At 35.3% G+C, this 22,744-nt stretch overlaps 1 protein-coding gene across 1 annotated transcript; it reads left to right on the top strand.

Annotated features, from left to right (window-relative positions):
• The first annotated feature begins 525 nt into the window (after positions 1–525).
• Positions 526–21,963, top strand: LOC132558623 (hepatocyte growth factor receptor-like). The gene is made up of 19 exons (XM_060223218.1): positions 526–1,657; positions 2,088–2,291; positions 4,609–4,740; positions 8,156–8,347; positions 10,549–10,688; positions 11,115–11,253; positions 12,204–12,340; positions 12,791–12,970; positions 13,818–13,920; positions 14,363–14,626; positions 15,144–15,299; positions 16,021–16,279; positions 16,598–16,744; positions 17,403–17,486; positions 19,283–19,467; positions 19,629–19,738; positions 20,489–20,651; positions 20,871–21,007; positions 21,130–21,963. Exons 1-19 carry the CDS (start codon positions 527–529, stop codon positions 21,395–21,397), a joined length of 4,131 nt encoding a protein of 1,376 aa, XP_060079201.1. The 5' UTR covers position 526; the 3' UTR covers positions 21,398–21,963.
• The last annotated feature ends 781 nt before the right edge of the window (positions 21,964–22,744 follow it).

The raw sequence follows: 22,744 nt of genomic DNA, 5'->3' as shown, positions 1-22,744 counted from the left end.
ACACATTTTAAGCGGATCCAAGTAAAAGCTCAACCGCCCACTATTAATATATTAATTGCTATTTTCTAAAATAACAGATTCATTTACAAACCCACTCTCAATAAATAATGTTAATTCAAAACCCCGCAAATACCATCTCGACAGCCATAACAGTCCATAGCCTCAGTGTTACAACGTTTCCTTGATATACGTCTACCAGCACCACAGGACAGTATGCTTTAAAGATGAAATGCTTTCTTAGGTAAAGAATTTCACGAAAGTTAATGAAACCGCGGTCTATTTGAAAAATTATCTATTATATTTAAATGTTTGCTCCATTTCTTTATTCTTGTTTTTAGATTTACGAGATTGTTGACGTCACATGTGAGGAGAAGCATCAGAGATCGACTCAACCAACTGCTATATATAATGGAATCACCAAGAGAGTATTTTTTACCACAAGTTAATTAAACAAAAGGAATGATGACGTAACAGTCAGTTAGCCTATCTGATATATCCTATTTGTATTTGGGCACACAGGCGAGTCATGAAGGTGATGATATTTACAAATATTTGTTTGGCTGTGCTCTGGTGCATGCCTATTAGTACATTTGCATTTTATGTTGTGTACAATGTGAGCAGTGAGAATCAGCCTCTAACACAAATAAGTATGGATACACAAAGTAGACATTTGTATGTTGGAGGAAAGAATAAAATTATACATTTAGATAAAGACTTAAATATGGTACAGGATCATATTATTGGGCCAGTGCAGGACAATAGTAACTGTCCTCCTTCACCTCTAGCCTGTAGTGAAAGACGAACCGTGACACCCAACCATGTCCGTGTCTTGGAAATTAACGACCAGAAAGATTTCATACTTATGTGTGGTTCAGCTAACCAGGGACTGTGCTCCTGTCTATTTCTTAATGACATTTCATCCAATCATACACTGGATTCCAAGGAAAGTGTAAATTATATCGGAACTACATCTGCTTCCACTGTTTCAGTGGTGTTCGGTTCTCCATACCAACGGTCTGGTAGCACAGATAAAGTCCTTTATGTTGCCATGGGAATGGACTACAGAGATTTTCGATTCCGTCCAAAAATGATTTCAACACGAGAATTTAACTATATTGATTCATATTGGAGTTTGTTGTATTACGTACGAAGGGACACACACGGGACGTACCTAACGGCAGATGATTCTGTCCAAGATTTGTTCCAGTCTTACTATATCTACTCATTTGAGTATGGAGATTATATATATCATATTTCTGTACAAATGACGGATCCTTTTGGAAATAAAACAGAAAACAACGTTTTTGTAACAAAAATAATACAGATATGTAAAAATGACTTAGCATATGCGTCGTACACAGAATTGCCTCTCCAGTGTGAACATGACGGAAAGATATACGACATTGCAACAGATGCTTTCCTTGCAGACGCGCCAAAACTTCTGTCTTTATGGGAGAAAAAGCTGTTTGTTACATTTGGTGCAAACAGGCAACTTAATCCAAATCCAGAAGAAAATGAGGGGTCAGTCATGTGCTTTTTCGATTTTGATGAAATATTCGGGAATCTCTCTGTTCTTCAAAAGGATTGCTTTCTGGGAAATGCAATACAGCCAGCCTGGGTGTATGGCAGAAGAATAACCTCCCCAAAGATGTGTGCGGTATGTATAAATGAAAATATATTTATGACTTATTTTGAAAATAACAAATAACAATCCATCTATAGCGTCATTATTATTTAATTTTCTTAGTTTTCATTTTGAATGGACATTCAATGAATTTCACTTTCTAAGACAAATTTATATAGAATCATGTAAAAAAGAATCTGATAATGAATTAAGCGTAATATCATAGGGACCTAGAGCGTTGAAATCCAGGAGGCGACTTCGGCGAATAAAAAAATAACGAAATAATTTAATGATGCGGATGTTCACTACCACTATAATTCAATATTTTGTAATCTCTAGTTGATGTGTATTCTCAAAACTGTGCCACCATTTTTATGGACTGTAACGTTGCATGCTTTGCAAAACAATCTGAAACATAACTGCTTTAAGGATTTCAGCCCCGCCTTTCATTATATTTCTTCAGTCAAGTACTTTCCCTAGAAACAAAGAGTTCTGTGGCAGTTCGAGTAACATTGGTATTCAGAACCATCGACCAGAACACCGTGTTCGGAGTATGGCAACCACTCGTATGTCAAACAGCGTGTTGACATCGGTTGCCGTGGTAACGCAAGGCGAAGATACGGTGGCTGTGATGGGCACGTTTGATGGACATCTAATCAAAACGAAGGTAAGATCTTTAACAGTCGACTAGACAGGTATATATTGCACTTCTCTGATAATACTCCATGGGTTTTGATCATTATAGCTCGCTCTCTGCACCACTGCAACATTTCATGGCAAATTTTAAGGCACAAGTAAACTAAAATGATTGGTCTAGAGTTGGATTAAGTGGGGAAAGTGACCAATCAAAGACTGATACGCCCATTTGCAGAACAGAAGGCAGCGACATTCATCTTCAAAGCCTGTACAAGATATCGTTATGCGACCTCAAGGTTCATTTAATGTGCATCAAAGAATCAAACAACATGATAGTCTTTTCGTCTTGTCAAAAAGGTGCCGCACATGGAACCTTAAATTTTGCCATGAAATGTTTTAGAGGTGCAGAGACCGATAGTGAGCATAACTGCTCAATCACAATACGTTGTGGTGTTCCTCTTTCAGACTTTTTCGTAAAAGTGCTGACGGTTGGATAAATATATTATATATACCACTACTGCTAAATGACATCCCGGTCTTTTGATTGGTTGAAATAGTAGTGCGTGATTTGTTTCGTAATGAATTGATTTTTGTATTGTTTTCTATCGGTCTATTGATTTGAAGACAATAAACTGACATATAGATACACATTTTATGACTTGTATTTAATTATAATATTTCCACGTATTTATGAAATTGTCATTGTAAATCAAGTCGTGTCATGATGTAAATAATTCATCCTGTTATTAGCTTTTTCTTGTTGTAGTTAAAGAATCACACAAACTCGTGGTTGATATATATGATATTTCTTTTACTCTCGTTAGTTTTCAAAACTTAAAAAAGAAAACAAAACAGAAAAACATCCGCTAAAGCAGATGTTTTTGCAACTTCTGAATAAACAACTACCTGCAGTGAAAATACCATTTGTAACAACTGGTTGTTATGTAAGCTCTGTTAGATCAATATATGCCTATATATTGCCATGTTTAATACACACTGGTCAATACAAGTCTACATATTGTGTTATATATATTTAATTACCGAATTATACAATTGAATCATGATGTGATAGCATAAGAATGATTCTTTTCTGATGAAAATACGAGAAAGTGACAAAAAAAGGTCTCTCAGCATGACATGATATGACACCGTCAATTATCATTATGACGTCATCAAGAAACAATAATATTGACGTCATAATGCAACACCAGTAATAAGATCAACCTTTATAGTACTTGCTACAAAGTTTCAGTCTTTTTATATTAAACATTTGTTCTTTGAAATCTCTTGTTGATATATCAATGTATTATGTTTTATTGAAGGAAGGATAAGAAAAACATAATAAAAAGGATCAAGTTACCGGTCGACAACATCTTCGTCGAGTTTGGTGGTTAGGTCTTCCAACAGACTGTTGGCATACGTATGGGACTAATTGTGTCCCTCTGTTGGCGGTCTTGCTTTTGTTTTCATACGTGATTGAATTGATCGAAGAGCTTATCAAACAAGCCACAAAAACGTTGCAGTCATTTTATTTCATTTGCAGATGCATTGATTACGTTTTGTCTTTAAATAACAAAAAAATATATATTGACCACGTCCAAAGTCCAAACAGAACAGGAATTCAAGAACACCAGAGTCTTTCCTACATCAGCCATTTATCTCGGTCTTTTGCTAGGACGAAACCAATATATAGATATATGTGACTGCTGACTTTAAGAAATCTCATCTTGTCATTGTTTATGTTCTGTCTAGTTACATTCATTTGTAATCGTATTTCACATCCGGTCCTACATAAAATCAATATTTTTAACACCTCAAAACATAGATTTCTTTAATAACACGTTACATCTGATTTGACTTTGATAGCTGAACCTTTTGCAAAATCGTACTTTTTACATTCCACTATCATCTTACAAGAACCACCAATTTGTTTCATTCATTTTTCTGAACCATCAACACCAGTTGTATTCTAAACAGCAATTTGTAATTTACATAACACTATTTTCAGTGTGAGTATATTATGGCTGAAAAATGTTGGCTGATTCCTTACCATCTCGCACACTACATATGTCAAGACAAGTACGATTCACATGATCATTTGTCTGATGAAGGTGACGCTGTAGTCATCGGAGCGTCACACTCAAATCTTGTTGTGTTGTAAGAACTTTTAATCTACTACATAGCAAACATTTCCGGTTTAAAGGTTGTCTTTTACAACGAAGAATTATTTTCTTGATAGTCTTGTTTCACTAATTTCTCCGTAGTTTTAATAATGTTTGACAACATGCAAGTGATAACAAATGGTTAGTATTAGTGTGTGGTCATTATCTATGATATGAATATTGAAGGTTGACGAGGATCACAGGCTAATGGAGCCATATATGAACTTTGACCTAACCAAAGACATCAACATTCCTATTCAAAGTGACATGCAGCTTGATAAAGGAGAGGATCATGTGTATGTCCTAGCCGGTAAACAGGTAATATACTAATGTGTTAGGTAATAGTCAGGTGATATACAGATCTGTTAGGTAATAGTCAGGTGATGTACAGATATGTTAGGTAATAGTCAGGTGATGTACAGATCTGTTAGGTAATATTCAGGTGATATACAGATCTGTTAGGTAATAGTCAGGTGATGTACAGATATGTTAGGTAATAGTCAGGTGATGTACAGATCTGTTAGGTAATAGTCAGGTGATATACAGATCTGTTAGGTAATAGTCAGGTGATGTACAGATCTGTTAGGTAATAGTCAGGTAATATACAGATCTGTTAGGTAATAGTCAGGTGATGTACAGATCTGTTAGGTAATAGTGTGGTGATGTACAGATCTGTTAGGTAATAGTCAGGTGATGTACAGATCTGTTAGGTAATAGTCAGGTGATATACAGATCTGTTAGGTAATAGTCAGGTGATGTACAGATCTGTTAGGTAATAGTCAGGTGATGTACAGATCTGTTAGGTAATAGTCAGGTAATATACAGATCTGTTAGGTAATAGTCAGGTGATATACAGATCTGTTAGGTAATAGTCAGGTAATATACAGATCTGTTAGGTAATAGTCAGGTGATATACATGTTAGGTAATAGTCAGGTGATATACATGTTAGGTAATAGTCAGGTAATATACAGATCTGTTAGGTAATAGTCAGGTAATATACAGATCTGTTAGGTAATAGTCAGGTGATGTACAGATCTGTTAGGTAATAGTCAGGTGATGTACAGATCTGTTAGGTAATAGTCAGGTGATATACAGATCTGTTAGGTAATAGTCAGGTGATATACAGATCTGTTAGGTAATAGTCAGGTAATATACAGATCTGTTAGGTAATAGTCAGGTGATATACAGATCTGTTAGGTAATAGTCAGGTAATATACAGATCTGTTAGGTAATAGTGTGGTGATGTACAGATCTGTTAGGTAATAGTCAGGTAATATACAGATCTGTTAGGTAATAGTCAGGTGATATACATGTTAGGTAATAGTCAGGTGATGTACAGATCTGTTAGGTAATAGTCAGGTGATGTACAGATCTGTTAGGTAATAGTCAGGTGATATACAGATCTGTTAGGTAATAGTCAGGTGATGTACAGATCTGTTAGGTAATAGTCAGGTGATATACAGATCTGTTAGGTAATAGTCAGGTGATATACATGTTAGGTAATAGTCAGGTGATGTACAGATCTGTTAGGTAATAGTCAGGTGATATACAGATCTGTTAGGTAATAGTCAGGTGATATACAGATCTGTTAGGTAATAGTCAGGTGATATACAGATCTGTTAGGTAATAGTCAGGTGATGTACAGATCTGTTAGGTAATAGTCAGGTGATGTACAGATCTGTTAGGTAATAGTCAGGTGATGTACAGATCTGTTAGGTAATAGTCAGGTGATGTACAGATCTGTTAGGTAATAGTCAGGTGATGTACAGATCTGTTAGGTAATAGTCAGGTGATGTACAGATCTGTTAGGTAATAGTCAGGTGATGTACAGATCTGTTAGGTAATAGTCAGGTGATGTACAGATCTGTTAGGTAATAGTCAGGTGATGTACAGATCTGTTAGGTAATAGTCAGGTGATGTACAGATCTGTTAGGTAATAGTCAGGTGATATACAGATCTGTTAGGTAATAGTCAGGTGATATACAGATCAGATAGTGATATAGGTAATAGTCAGGTGTTATACATGTTAGGTAATAGTCAGGTGATATACATGATCTGTTAGGTGTTAGGTAATAGTCAGGTGATGTACAGATCTGTTAGGTAATAGTCAGGTGATATACAGATATGTTAGGTAATAGTCAGGTGATGTACAGATCTGTTAGGTAATAGTCAGGTAATATACAGATCTGTTAGGTAATAGTCAGGTGATATACATGTTAGGTAATAGTCAGGTGATGTACAGATCTGTTAGGTAATAGTCAGGTGATATACAGATCTGTTAGGTAATAGTCAGGTGATATACAGATCTGTTAGGTAATAGTCAGGTGATGTACAGATCTGTTAGGTAATAGTCAGGTGATATACAGATCTGTTAGGTAATAGTCAGGTGATATACATGTTAGGTAATAGTCAGGTGATGTACAGATCTGTTAGGTAATAGTCAGGTGATGTACAGATCTGTTAGGTAATAGTCAGGTGATGTACAGATCTGTTAGGTAATAGTCAGGTGATGTACAGATCTGTTAGGTAATAGTGTGGTGATGTACAGATCTGTTAGGTAATAGTCAGGTGATATACAGATCTGTTAGGTAATAGTCAGGTGATGTACAGATCTGTTAGGTAATAGTCAGGTGATGTACAGATCTGTTAGGTAATAGTCAGGTGATATACAGATCTGTTAGGTAATAGTCAGGTGATATACAGATCTGTTAGGTAATAGTCAGGTAATATACATGTTAGGTAATAGTCAGGTGATATACATGTTAGGTAATAGTCAGGTGATGTACAGATCTGTTAGGTAATTCAGGTGATATACAGATCTGTTAGGTAATAGTCAGGTGATGTACAGATCTGTTAGGTAATAGTCAGGTAATATACAGATCTGTTAGGTAATAGTCAGGTGATATACAGATCTGTTAGGTAATAGTCAGGTGATGTACAGATCTGTTAGGTAATAGTCAGGTGATGTACAGATCTGTTAGGTAATAGTCAGGTGATATACAGATCTGTTAGGTAATAGTCAGGTGATGTACAGATCTGTTAGGTAATAGTCAGGTGATATACAGATCTGTTAGGTAATAGTCAGGTGATATACATGTTAGGTAATAGTCAGGTGATGTACAGATCTGTTAGGTAATAGTCAGGTGATGTACAGATCTGTTAGGTAATAGTCAGGTGATATACAGATCTGTTAGGTAATAGTCAGGTGATGTACAGATCTGTTAGGTAATAGTCAGGTGATGTACAGATCTGTTAGGTAATAGTCAGGTGATGTACAGATCTGTTAGGTAATAGTCAGGTGATGTACAGATCTGTTAGGTAATAGTCAGGTGATGTACAGATCTGTTAGGTAATAGTCAGGTGATGTACAGATCTGTTAGGTAATAGTCAGGTGATGTACAGATCTGTTAGGTAATAGTCAGGTGATGTACAGATCTGTTAGGTAATAGTCAGGTGATGTACAGATCTGTTAGGTAATAGTCAGGTGATGTACAGATCTGTTAGGTAATAGTCAGGTGATGTACAGATCTGTTAGGTAATAGTCAGGTGATGTACAGATCTGTTAGGTAATAGTCAGGTGATATATAGATCTGTTAGGTAATAGTAATGTAGTAAGGTATGGCATACTTTAAACAGAGATCTTTTTTTCATACTAAATTATTGAATAACACTGGTCAATCAGCTTCACGACCAGACCAAGCTTGGCTTCAGCTTACAGTCCAATTGTTACAGGTTGTAAAGTTCCCCCTTTCTACCTGTGACGTGTATAGTACATGTGAAACATGTGTTGTCGCGGACGACCCTCTAGGGTGCGGATGGTGTTTAAACCGTTGTACAAAGAAAACAGAGTGTGTGGAGCCAATCCAGCCGCTAGGTAACCTGACCACATCAAGTTTGGATACATGTTATCCTATGATATATTCTGTAAGTATGTGTTAATCTACGGATGCTCTCTTGTATCGATGTAATCCTACAAAAACATATTCTCTATAAAACACACTATAACACAATGATAGATATGATATAATAGTATAGTGTTATATAATATAATAATATGATATAAAATAAATTTAATCATTACACATATTTTTTTATCTTGACATTCAAACATATACTACATGTAAACACTAAAGGTAGGGAACTCGAACTCAAACTTCACTGCTTTAAGCCAAGTCAAGCGATACGTTTCATTGGCAAATAAATTCCTTTATACTTTCATTTTGTCTGATTTATGTTCAGAAAGTAATCTATAACACTTCCTGAACAGAGCTTTTTTTGTGTGAAATACTCCTTTTTACCTTGGCTAATTCCGTCTGCAGTTTTCGCAACTTTCACGCAGAAGTGACTTTTGTATCTGCAACCATTGTTTCGTCTAATCACTGAACGCTGTTATTGAAACTTATAGAGTTATGAGATTAATGTAAAAATAATTTTGATGAAATGGATTACATATTGAATCACGAAATTAGATGACCAAGTCCGTGTTCTGGCGAAGGTGTGGTGACGAACAACATGGGGAATCATCGAAAGGAACAAAAGAAACCTAGAGAGGAGGTTGCAAACATTTATGATAAAAGAATAGTAGGGTATCGCATGGAGCATGTAAATTGGTAATGTTTTTTGATTTCGGCAATTTGCGTTAGGAGAAATTACGACTAATCGTGGCCAGGTTTGAAACGAAATTATAGTGTTTGTCAAACAATCGAATTTGTATTATTTGAAAAATGGATGGACATTCTTAAAATGCACTATTTTGCAAGGAAAGGGAGGGACAAAGATGTACAGCTCTGTTTAAGTAGCGATTAAATAATGTTTGTACGACAGACAAATGAGTGAATAACATCTGTGTGGGGATACATTAAGGATCAGAAAAGCAATGCATCAAACAATTGGTTCGTCCTTCTACGACTTGTCAGTGATACTGCATCATATACCTGTTTCGTCCTTCTAGGACTCATCAGTGATGCAGCATCATTTAGCTGTTTCGTCCTTCTAGAACTCATCAGTGATGCTACATCATTTAGCTGTTTCGTCCTTCTAGAACTAATCAGTGATAATGAATCATTTAGCTGTTTCGTCCTTCTAGGACTCATCAGTGATGCTGCATCATTTAGCTGTTTCGTCCTTCTAGAACTAATCAGTGATAGTGAATCATTTAGCAGTTTCGTCCTTCTACGACTTGTCAGTGATACTGCATCATATACCTGTTTCGTCCTTCTAGGACTCATCAGTGATGCAGCATCATTTAGCTGTTTCGTCCTTCTAGGACTCATCAGTGATGCAGCATCATTTAGCTGTTTCGTCCTTCTAGAACTAATCAGTGATGCGGCATCATTTAGCTGTTTCGTCCTTCTAGGACTCATCAGTGATGCTGCATCATTTAGCTGTTTCGTCCTTCTAGAACTAATCAGTGATAATGAATCATTTAGCTGTTTCGTCCTTCTAGAACTCATCAGTGATGCAGCTTCATTTAGCTGTTTCGTCCTTCTAGAACTAATCAGTGATAGTGAATCATTTAGCAGTTTCGTCCTTGTAGGACTCATCAGTGATGCAGCATCATTTAGCTGTTTCGTCCTTCTAGGACTCATCAGTGATACTCATCATTTAGCTGTTTCTTCCTTCTAGGACTCATCAGTGATGCTGCATCACTTAGCTGTTTCGTCCTTCTAGGACTCATCAGTGATGCTGCATCATTTAGCTGTTTCGTCCTTCCAAGACTCATCAGTGATGCTACATCTGTTACATTATTCAGCTGTTTCGTCCTTCTAGCACTCGTCACTGATGTTACAGCATACATATGTTTCGTCCTTCTAGGACTCGTCAATGATGCAATTGCCCAAAATTTTAGGTGACAAATTAGGAAATTCAAAAGTGGACAAAATGTCAAAATACATATGGGAAAGTTCACCAACCATATCATAGAATTAATTTCATTTCGAATATAGATAATTTCAACCTAGTTCATTGGTATATTGTGATGTATGCCTCTATTCTTTGCTTAATCATGTGATGTGTATATAAAGTGACCATCAATGTTCTTACATAGGTTAGAGATATGTTGAATACTGATAATTCAATTAACATACTATGTTAGTGACGCTTGATGAAAACTTCTACTTCACCAGATCAGCCCGCAAACTGGTCCTGTTGAAGGGAACACATCCATCACCATTAAAGGACATAACTTTGGGTCTTTTCGTGCCCAGATGATACAGGCTCGTTTGGGCGGAATGGATTGTCCTGTTAGACACAGAAACTTTACAAGGTATCTGTCTCAATATGATTTCCCATTATATAATTGTTAAACTCCGCTAAATAAAAATCATAATTTATGCGTAAGATTTTCTCATTTGTAAATAACGAACAATGATGGGATTGAGTGATATCGACAGAAAAGATTATACGAAAGAAATATAAGTGAATAACACATTACAATAAAACTTGAGAATTACATAAAATAAAGCAAACAAAATGAACCAAAAGGTACCAAATGTACCAAGCAGCTCTTCCTTCTTTCAAGCACTAGTCAGTTGTTAATTGGGCCAAAATGTTGAAACCTAGATGGCAACTGAGAAAACTTCAAAATATGTGATGAAAAGTTGATAAATAATATCTATCAAAACTTTATAAAATATCAGGCAAATCAGATTTTTTTCCAAGCTATTGATCAAGACAATTTATATAATTTCAGTATAGTTTGTATTGCTCCGCCAGTAATGGCTGTCAACACATTACCAGTCTCTGTGAAAATTATTGACAACACCAGGACCGGAATCAAGTACAAGATTAATGGGACGTATTCCCTTAAGGCGTCTCTATTCAGTTACAAGGTAAAAACTGGAATATTATACCAATTAATGACCCACAATATATAATTTTTGTCATGTATCACAACCTTATAGTCGAACCTGTGGCCCAGCCAGGATAGTATCATAATATGAAAATTATGAATATTCACCATACATCTCATATTTTACTGATTCAGTAAATACGATAAGTACATAAATTGGTAAAAACTAAATATACAGACATATGGAACAAGATACCCCAAGGCCTGTTTCACTCACCTGCTTTAGTTCGCTGAAATTGCGTCTTCGAAACTCAAGAAAAAGTGTATAAACGATTTATGCATATTTCCCCTATTAGGCATCATCCCACAGCCCTATGAGGGTCAAATGCATCAATTATATAAAACTTAGCTTTCTTCACCCAAGGATGCTTTAGACCATATATTTTTAAACATACCTGAAGTTTTTTTATATTGCTCATTTTCCCCATTGGGCCCCATCCCTCCCATATATTGCTCATTTTCCCCATTGGGCCCCATCCCTCCCATATATTGCTCATTTTCCCCATTGGGCCCCATCCCTCCCATATAATGCTCATTTTCCCCATTGGGCCCCATCCCTCCCGTGCAAGGTGAGCGAGACTCACTGTTTATAAAATTTGTTTCCCCTTCACCAAAGAATACTTTGGATCAAATTTGCCACATTTCTCCCCCCACCTGCCCGAGGTTAAACCCGATCTAAATTTTCTTTTTGGCCCCGCCTCCCAGACCCCACCAATTATACAACATTGAGTAATCTTCCTCTTAGGATTTTTCTAGCGCGATTTGGTTAAAACCCTCTCAGTTGTTCGTGACCAGTTGTATAAAATAAATTGTGAAGACAGACGAAGGACGGATGGACGACTCACGCCATGGTACGATATAAGTTCGCCTTCATTCCTCGACCACGTGAGCTGAAAAGAATCAGAAATATTTAACTCCTTTTTTTTTCAGAAGCCAATAATGGCAAATTTTACACCTCGTTTGGGACCAATGTCTGGTGGTACGACAGTGGCAATAGAAGGTCTTGATCTGAATATAGGCAAAGAACGTTTTGTAAAGGTAGCCAGCGTCTTTTGCACACTAAAAAGGTGGGTGTCTCGTATTATGACGAACCATTTATTTCTATTCCAATCGTGTATCTACTTTAATTCGAATTCGTCGAGGCATTATTACTAAATAATTACAAAAAAACTGTTACTATGTGTGTACCGTTATTTGATTTGTTTTACTTTTTAAGAATTCAAAATCCGCACTTTTTTTCTGTTTTAGTTTTTATCAAGTTCAGTATTAACTCTTACCGTCTATATCTACAGCAGTCAAAGATACTGTTTCACAACGTAGAATACAAAATCTCAGAATAGTTAAGAGTAATGCTGATCACGACTTTCAGTAAAAAATTTAAGGCAAGGTATGGCTCACACAAATTCTGTTTCATCAAATTTTTCATCCTTAAAAGACAAACTGAAAAATATCTATAAACGCATTGAGTCACATGAAAACAAAGCTGTTAATGAAAAGAAGGATTTTCATTATAATAGCTACAACAAGACAATGATTATCTGTGAGACGACAGCCTGGACACAAGGCAGGTCTGGACAGGGGACCAGTGGCACAGTGGAGGTGAATATAGATGGAACCACATTCCCCATCTACTCAGACTTCTCCTACATGAACGATTCGTCCATCTCTAATGTGGCTCCACCACGTTCGATCGCCAGGTGAGTCATCACAATCTATTCTTCTTAATGTAGACATGAAAAATATCACGTCCCCAACTTGTCATTAAAGATTTTATATATCAACATCTGATCAATAATTTTGGGATGCAATTTTACTTTACATAATATTGATGTCATATAAACTTAATATAGAAAGTGGAATATATACCAATATCGCCACAGCTAATAGAATGTGTACCTTATATAATGATCATGATATTAAAGATGAATTTTAAATTTTATTTTGAAGTGTCCTTTTTATTTAGATTTGCTTATCAAATACTTTAAAAATCGTACTATTTGCGTAAACCAAATGTATTTAAAATTTTCCAGTTACTAAGAGTCAATAATACCAAAGAAAAAGGTAGTCTTGGACATTTCTTACATGTTGTATTTAAACTGCGTTCTTAATGTTTATTGTTAATGCTTAACGTCATTGTTGTTTCACTCTCCTGTACAATATATGACATATAATTCATAAATTCATGGTTAAGCCGAGCCGAGAATGATTTATGAATGCGAGTGATCGCAAAAGTACTTGGCAGCAAGGACGAGAGTAAGAGTATGTGATAGGGTTGATGTGTTACAGCATCTTAAAATATTAACCTTGTACCACGTGTGCCGTAAGGCTTTTAGAATACAGAAATTGAAATATGTCTTATTTTTGTTGCTCTTTCATTCACAATTCTCACCTGTGATGTTCCTACCTGTGTCTTTCTTACCTTCCTGATTCTTACTTGTGTTAATTCTTACTTTAATAATTCTTGTCTGTGTTATTTTTGTCTGCATTATTCCTACCGGTAAAAATTCTCGCTTGCATAATTCTTAACTATATTACTTCGTACAGTGGCGGTATAAATCTGAAAGTAACAGGGACAAATTTACATATTGTGGCTGATCCTCGGATAGGAGTTACGATTGTCAAGACCCAAAGGACACCTCCAACACAGGTACATATTGGACACTTTTGTTAGTATTACTTTACTAGTCAATTGTTTGCACATCCGAATCACAGCAATAAACGTCCCCAGCCATGCATACCCAGCTGATTTGTAAAATCAAGGAAGGAAAAATACAAAATACTATACTAATTCGGAAAATTCCATCTTCTACATCTTTATTTGTTTAAGATACTATGTATATGTGCAACCAGTATATTAAGCAAAATTTCAAAAGACCCAAATCCATTATTTTCAAAAAGGAGAAAAGACGTATGGTGTATTTATACCTCAAATCTACAGAAGCACACTACACATTTAGGGTGGTTTGTGCAGCAGCGTCTTTGTAATAGAAGATAGGTTGATAGACTTATGCACAGTCTACTTATTTGAACGTTTGCGTAGCAGTTCCGGTGAAATAATTCATCTCATACATGTTACCAATTTATTTCAGAAATGCAAAGCTGCTACTAATGGTCGAACAATGCGCTGTCCATCGGTTAACATCACTGGTTACATTGATGGACAACTCCCTCTTCGTTCCGAGGAATATCACATTTGGTTCAAAATGGATGGCATTAAGGAACTTGGTCAGAAAAATGTGGTTGATCAGGCTTGGGCGATTTTCCGATACTATCCCGATCCTAACTTCTATAAGTTCAGCGGTAGTGGACATTTGCGATACATGGACCTTTCTGAGTCAATATTGGACATAAAGGTAATACTTGTGAACCCTATGAAACGTACATCAACATGTTTTTTTCGTTTCAACAACTAAATGGCGGAATATTTTTTAAAAACATATTTTGAGCATGATATTCATAGAAGTAATGAACATTTTAAAAGAAACTCACCAGACTTCAAACGTGGGAATATTTGACTTGTTGTGATTAAAGTCCTATTAAGGAATCTTATTTAGAAGATTTAGAAGAGTTTGGATACTAAAGGACACAAACATTTACTAGAAATTGTCCATATTATAAGAATGAACCTTTATGACCTGCACGGTATTTTCAGACAATTTATAAATAGTGTTTGGGCTTGTTTTTATTGGTCAGTTGTTTGGTTACAGCTTTTGTGAAAAATATATTTGATGGCAATATAGACATATCAACCTTAAACAATCCTTGGCTTATTATTAAGGAGTGCAGATATTTTCAAATCACCTGTAAAACAAGTGAGATTTAAAATCTGTATAATAAATATAATAATACTATTTTATTGAACCGTGACAGGGAGAACACCTCAACCTGGGTATAACTATTGAAGATATGTCCGTCAAGGTTGGGGAAAATGGACTTTGTAACATCACCAATCTCAAGGATACCGTTATGTATTGTGCTCTTCACAATAAGCCTGTCAATGCTTCGTTACAAAAGCATAAAGTGACGGTAAGTAGAACTGGATCTCATGATTGGTGATTTTTATAGTGTCTGTCATCGTCCGTCGTCTGTCTGTCTGTCCGGAGGGTTTCCAGATAATAACTTGAGTAATGGATGGCCGATTAGATTGAAACTTGATGTAATGTTAGTTTAGTAGAAGACCTATTGTGGATTGTGTTTTGGATAGAAAAGTCAGCCGTGGAGATCACTGTTGCTAAAATAGATTTTTGGATTCCAGATGTTAACTTGAGTTAGGAATGATCGATTAAGTTGAACCTTTATACAATCTTAGTTTAGTAACACTAATTGTAAGCTTGTTTTTCATGATTGATTTGTAGATATTTTGCTCATCTCGAATATTCACGATGCATAAATGATGTTAAATCAAGAAATCTGGGTCGGGAAAATAACGTGTATATGATGCATTAATTAGCACTGGTAATTACTGGTAGGAGGTAGGGGTTAAATGTTTGCACCCTGTAAATTTTGATATACCCTATGCCATTTGACCAGGTACTGCCAATGTTTCAACACAGATCGAGTTTGAAGAGAGTCGCACATTCCAATGGGCTATCTGTAATCTTCACTTTGACATTTCATTACTAATCATGGCAACACGAGGACAAATGTTACTGGAATTTTTTTTGTTCCTGGATAATGTTATGTGTAAACTTTTATCTGATCAATATGTTTCATAAAGGAAGATTATATGAAAGCAAAACTTTTTTAGGTATTCGCAGGAGCAGTAAAGAAAGATATAGGTTTTTTGGTCTTCACCATGACCGAGGAAGCAACACCCACCACGACCATTGTCCTAGTTGTAGCTCTCATCGTTGTCATCAGTTTGATCATTGTGCTAGTTGTGACCTTGAAGAAAAAACATATTTATCCGTTTAAAAAGCCATTGGATCCTTACATGGCCCAATATCAGTCTGTCCGCATTTACTCTAACGGTCAAAGAGTAACAGACATTCAAAACAGAGCGAATGGTTTGTATAAATACATGTATACAAATTAACTTTTAATCTCAATAACCGCCACACCCAACAGAAAATCATAATGATAAATGAATCTGCTTTTTTCAAATTAATTAAATAAGAATTAGACTTTTATGTACTAAACTAGTTTGCAATGTTTTAAATCCTTAGTACCACTTATGGATCGGGAAAGTACGAAATAGCTGCATGATGCAGTTCAATTCATTTTTGGCTATAATACATCCAACTCTAACTTTGTATTTAATTTCAGTTTGTATTGAAAGGTGTTATTCACTTGTTTGGTACAAACTTTAGCATTTCTTTTGAAAGACTATACAGAGCAGCACATGTCGGAAGGTGGTGGAGTTTCAGCTTCTCTTCTTTCCGGAATTGATGATGACACACTGCTGGTTCTTCGAGACAAAAACCTTCTCATAGAACGAGAGTGGCTTACACTTGGGGAAATTTTGGGGAGAGGTCAGTGTTATTTGGTGTTATTTAAGAAGATGGTGGATGTCTAATTTTTTTTCATTATTTATTTGTATACGAATGATCAAAGAAGAATAACATAAAGGTAGTGCAATCATTGTTCAAGAGGACAAATGTCGACGATCTGGGTGAGGTTGAGGGGATAATATTGATGTTTTTGACACGATAATGACAACAGAGAGTATAATCCGAGCAGTACAAGCATTACAGAAAATGTCAGAGCAAATATTGAAAACAATGTGATCATAACTGTAAATGTTACCTCACATGTTGCGAAATCAAATGCTGTACAGAGCTTTCCCCTTTCTGTGTAAAACAAGCTAATACATATGTGACGTTGCTGCCATATGATAAGTCTTACCATTGTTGCATACCTTCTTGTAATGTTAAGACTGTATTCATTTCACTTTCTAAAAGCTCTGTTATATATCAAATATCAACCAATCGCGATATAGAGTCACTTTCGCGTCAGAGGAATGTTCCAGACTTTAAGTAACTTTTTTTCCATTTTTATACTATTCTTTATCGCCAAGGTAGTACTATATATTGTAGTACAAATTAGGCTGGATATTTGAAATGTCAAATTTTCAGTGCGCAATTTGAATCCAATTCGAGTAGCTGCTACATTGGACTGGTTATTTTACAGGTCATTTTGGTTGTGTGCACAGGGGATACCTGACCTTTCCCGACACTAAAGGAGATATGTTAGTTGCTGTCAAGACATTACATAGTGAGTATCTGACAAATGAAAGAAATATTGGTGTTATCAGATAGTATTTTGTACCTCCCACTGGAATTTTCTCTGTCAGAGCAATCCTGCTTTCGTCCCTTCTTAACTGTTATCCTCTTCATGTGCAACCTAAGAGGTGGGTGAGGACATCCCAAAACATTCAGGGTTAACAACAGAGCTTTTTAATTGTTCTGTCTCTTTGATTTGCTCTAAAACAGGACTAAATTCTTATGCTTAGTTTACCAGTCAAGAACATGAAAAACACATGAATGTCCGTGGTGTTCTTTTAAAGCTTATTTTAAAACGTTCTATGCTGAAAGGTGAGACAGCTGTACAATCGTATGGCACTTCTTATCTGTTCGGTTTGAATTAGGAGCATTTTAATTATATCTATTTGGTTCAATACTTTCATCCATATTTCTATTTACATAATGTATCAGATTGATAGTGTTTGTGTCTCTCTGATACAAAGGTAATTTGATATTTTTGTTTGATAAGTTCTGTTGGTGTTAAAAGTACATTAGATAAGTCATGTATCACGTAGCACATATCTTCTTACATGAATTCCTTATCTACTTTTCAACACTTCGTCATCATTACATCACTTGATCACATTAAGCACTTTATTACATTCATCAATCACTTTATTACATTCATCAGTCAATCACTTTATTACATTCAGCAGTCAATCACTTTACTACATTCAGCAGTCAATCACTTTATTACATCAGTCAATCACTTTATTACATTCAGCAGTCAATCACTTTATTACATCAGCCAATCACTTTATTACATTCAGCAGTCAGTCACTTTATTACATCAGCCAATCACTTTATTACATTCAGCAGTCAATCACTTTATTACATTCAGCAGTCAATCACTTTATTACATTCAGCAGTCAATCACTTTATTACATTCAGCAGTCAATCACTTTATTACATCAGTCAATCACTTTATTACATTCAGCAGTCAATCACTTTATTACATCAGCCAATCACTTTATTACATTCAGCAGTCAATCACTTTATTACATCAGCCAATCACTTTATTACATTCAGCAGTCAATCACTTTATTACATTCAGCAGTCAATCACTTTATTACATCAGCCAATCACTTTATTACATTCAGCAGTCAATCACTTTATTACATTCAGCAGTCAATCACTTTATTACATTCAGCAGTCAATCACTTTATTACATTCAGCAGTCAATCACTTTATTACATTCAGCAGTCAATCACTTTATTACATCAGTCAATCACTTTATTACATTCAGCAGTCAATCACTTTATTACATCAGCCAATCACTTTATTACATTCAGCAGTCAATCACTTTATTACATCAGCCAATCACTTTATTACATTCAGCAGTCAATCACTTTATTACATTCAGCAGTCAATCACTTTATTACATCAGCCAATCACTTTATTACATTCAGCAGTCAATCACTTTATTACATTCAGCAGTCAATCACTTTATTACATTCAGCAGTCAATCATTTTATTACATCAGTCAATCACTTTATTACATTCGGCAGTCAATCACTTGACCACATGTATCACTTCATTATTTGATCTCGTTTAGCATTTCGTCAGTTTATCACATATATCATTTGTACTAGGATATGTTTAATCAGGTTTAGCGCTTCATCATTTCGTAATATATGTGAATTATTCATTTTAACGTGTCATAACGTGATCTCTTGTAATACTTTACCGTTTGGTCACAGTATGCATAAAACCTTTTGATGCTGGGTGGCTAAATATCTAATAATACTATAACTTACACTTTTGTAGATGACAGCCCAAGAGAAATTGATGTACAGAGTTTTCTGGAGGAGGCCATGCGTATGAAAGACTTCCATCACGACAACGTGCTTACTCTGACTGGAATCTGTTTTGGAATAGACGACATGCCTTTGGTTGTGCTACCTTACATGAGTCATGGCGATCTATTGTCTTACATACGAAACGCACAGAATGTAAGTCGACAGACTTAACATGTCCATCTGTCTTCTCTGATTTTCTTCTTAGAAGATGTGAAACATTCCATAGGATATTCTATTGGCAATATAAAGTAATCTAATACTTATAAAAAGAAATCTTTAAATTTTGAGTTTAATATTGTTTATCATTGTTTTAGCATCCAACAATTAAAGACCTGATAGTTTATGGTATAGATATTGCCCAGGGTATGGATTACTTGTCAGGACTGAAGTTTGTCCACAGAGATCTGGCCGCCAGGAACTGCATGTAAGGTTCTATCTATTCTTTTTGTAGTGTATTCATATTATAGAAAGTATTTGGCAAAAATTGCATGAATGTAAAGACGGTGGGTCATGTAAAGCACCATTTAACTAGTTTGTATATGGTAGTCATATATAAATATATACATTTACATTAACAAAACGAAATCACTTCATATTTTTATTATTTGAATGTATATCATTGTGTGATCTTTTGATATAAAAATATGAGTATAGATAAGATATAGGTAAAAAGACAATGACCAAGGAGACAATGACAAATTCGATGAAAATAAGGAAAAATATGAACAAAGGAAATAATTACTCGGAGACTCTTGAGAGAGTACAAGGAGAAAAGAGACCAGGGCCCCTTTTCCTGAAACCGTTCTCATGCTCAAGCATGAATTTTTTGCTCAAGCCTTATGTCTTGTTTAAGTTAAATATTAATAAATAAGACTGATTTTGCCAAAGATTAGAATGAAATTTGAAAGGACTTTAAGTCAAAGTTATATTCAATGTTTATATTTGGCATTTGTGTTATTTTATATGATTTAGGTGAATTATAAAAAAGTTTGCTTAAGCACAAAATATATGCGTGAGCATGAGAATGGTTTCATGAAAACGGGCCCTGGTGTTGCGTAGTAGCAAACGTCTACTGCCACAAACACCCACCATGTAAAGTATTCATTCTTGTGCTGAATTTGTTTATTTCATAAATTAACGAGTTCCGACAAGTATCCTGCTGTTTCGTTTGTAGGTTGGATGAAAACTTCAAGGCCCTGGTTGCTGACTTTGGCTTGTCCAGGGATATCTATGAACGGGATTACTACAGTAGTGACAACAAGAAGAGTAAACTGCCTGTCAAATGGATGGCTCCAGAAAGTCTTGAGAAGGGAAATTACAATTCAAAGTCAGACGTGGTTAGTAGGAAGTTTTGTGTAATTCTGAGAATAGTTTATCAGTAAGCTCATAATATACATCCAACTGGAACATTTCTGAAAAGTATTTTCGATTTTTACTTATTTTGGTCTTAGTCTTCACAGTTAAATGGCAGTATTGCGTATTCGGCTTCGTATCCAGCAACAATAACTAAACACATACATATTTATATCTAAGTGAATTTTATTTGTTTTCTTCAGTGGTCCTATGGTATCTGTCTATGGGAGCTGATGACAAGGGGAGTTAACCCTTACCCTGAGGTAGATAACTGGGATGTATTGAGATACATTAAGGCAGGCCGAAGGATGCCACAACCTCCTTTCTGTCCTGATACTTTGTAAGTAAACTCAAAACCCACCTTCTATCTGTCTCTCTTGATACTTTGTAAGTAAACTCAAAACCTACCTTCTATCTGTCTCTCTTGATACATTGTAAGTACACTAAAACATCCATTTTCAGATACAAAATTATGACGAAGTGTTGGATGTTTGATCCGAACTCGCGTCCCACTTTCTCCGAACTGGCTCATGAGGTACGGGAGATGGTCACTGTTCTACAGCAGCAGATGAAACAAGGCCAGCAGCGTAGTGATATACAAAGTACCTATGTCAATGTAGAAACTGCCACCGACTACCATTATGGTGACGCTAACCAGGCGGCCATCATGGCGCCTGATGTCATCGAGCATAACATCGAACTGACTGAAACAAACACAACGATTGTATAGTAGGCCAACAGCCATTCGTGTTGTATCGTAATTTCAAAAGACTTTTTCATTTCATAAGAAACCGGTAAATCCATTTTTAATGTCATATTTTGAAATTTTTATAAAGGATATATTATGAATCATGTCTTGAGTTATAAATATCACAATGTTTTATTGATGTATGTTGTATCGACCTTGATTTATGTATTTTTGTAAATCCTTATTTTTCTGATTGTGCAACAACTTTGTCCGATATACGTGTCTTATTTAAAACTTATTCTTTAAAGGCAAAAAATTGTTGACATATTTACATGCCTTGACTTGCCTAGAAACAAAAGTGTTGTAAATTTGACATTGACCTAACTCTAGGTGAAAAACGAAGGTTTACAGGAAAAAACTGTATGAATGCGGTATCAGCTGTTTAATATTCATTATGTTGATAAGGGTCAGTAGTTTTTTTTTTAAATGTTGTGTCAGTATTCAACATTCCTTTTCATCTTTTCAAGGTTAATCAAATTTTGATTGGTATTTTCAAAATGTCTTTTGAAACGTTATGCTGAGTTGAAAGATCATATGTACAAATTGTATCATGCTTAAATGCTTATTATTTTTTGTTTATTAAGTTGAATGTATCAATGATAATTGATTAATTTTTACTTTGCCTGATTTAGAAACACTCAGCAGAATCTTGTGTACGTTTTACCATTCTAACAACTCTCAATGAAACTGTTAATGATTATATATATGCTTCATATCTTATTTTTCGAAAAAAAATATATATATATTTCGCTTTCTACTTGTTATCTGATATTTGACCAGACTTCCCATATTGATCATCAAATGGAAGGCGTTTACTTTGAAATGCAATATATTTTTACATTTTATTGCCTTCCGTTGTGCTACTTGGTCCTTCATACACTACCTGTTGGTGAAGGGTTCAGCTGAAATGTACTGCCATATATCGGAGATTAACATTTCAAAAAACTATCAAAAATGTTGATTTCCATTCTCAAACTTCAGAAATATGCAAGATCCGGTGTCATTTTTCTGCGTTCCTGTTATACAATATAATAGGTCATCACGCCTTTTGAAGTGGGTGAGTACCTGCTTTTATCACGTGATCTATTTTGATCTAATCCAGCTTGTGTTAAGGATTGAAATCGTATCCTTGACAAATATATTTTACAATACCAGGTATATTATAATAGCTATAAAATAACATTATCAAGTGTCTTTACATATGTTTCTTTGTCATTGGCCGTTTTTGTGTCGTATATAGGTATTACTATGTCGGCGTCATCATCCGCACAAAGATTTTTTCATGATAACTTCAATTCCCTTTGTCCCGTCAAGTTTACACTACATACA

The sequence above is a fragment of the Ylistrum balloti genome, unplaced genomic scaffold (assembly GCF_031769215.1).
Source record: "Ylistrum balloti isolate Yb309-2 unplaced genomic scaffold, AGI_CSIRO_Ybal_v1 Utg370800, whole genome shotgun sequence".
In the NCBI taxonomy this organism is placed as follows: Eukaryota; Metazoa; Mollusca; class Bivalvia; order Pectinida; family Pectinidae; genus Ylistrum; species Ylistrum balloti.
Note: the sequence above shows the minus strand (reverse complement) of the source record. Positions and strands in the feature narration are given on the sequence as shown.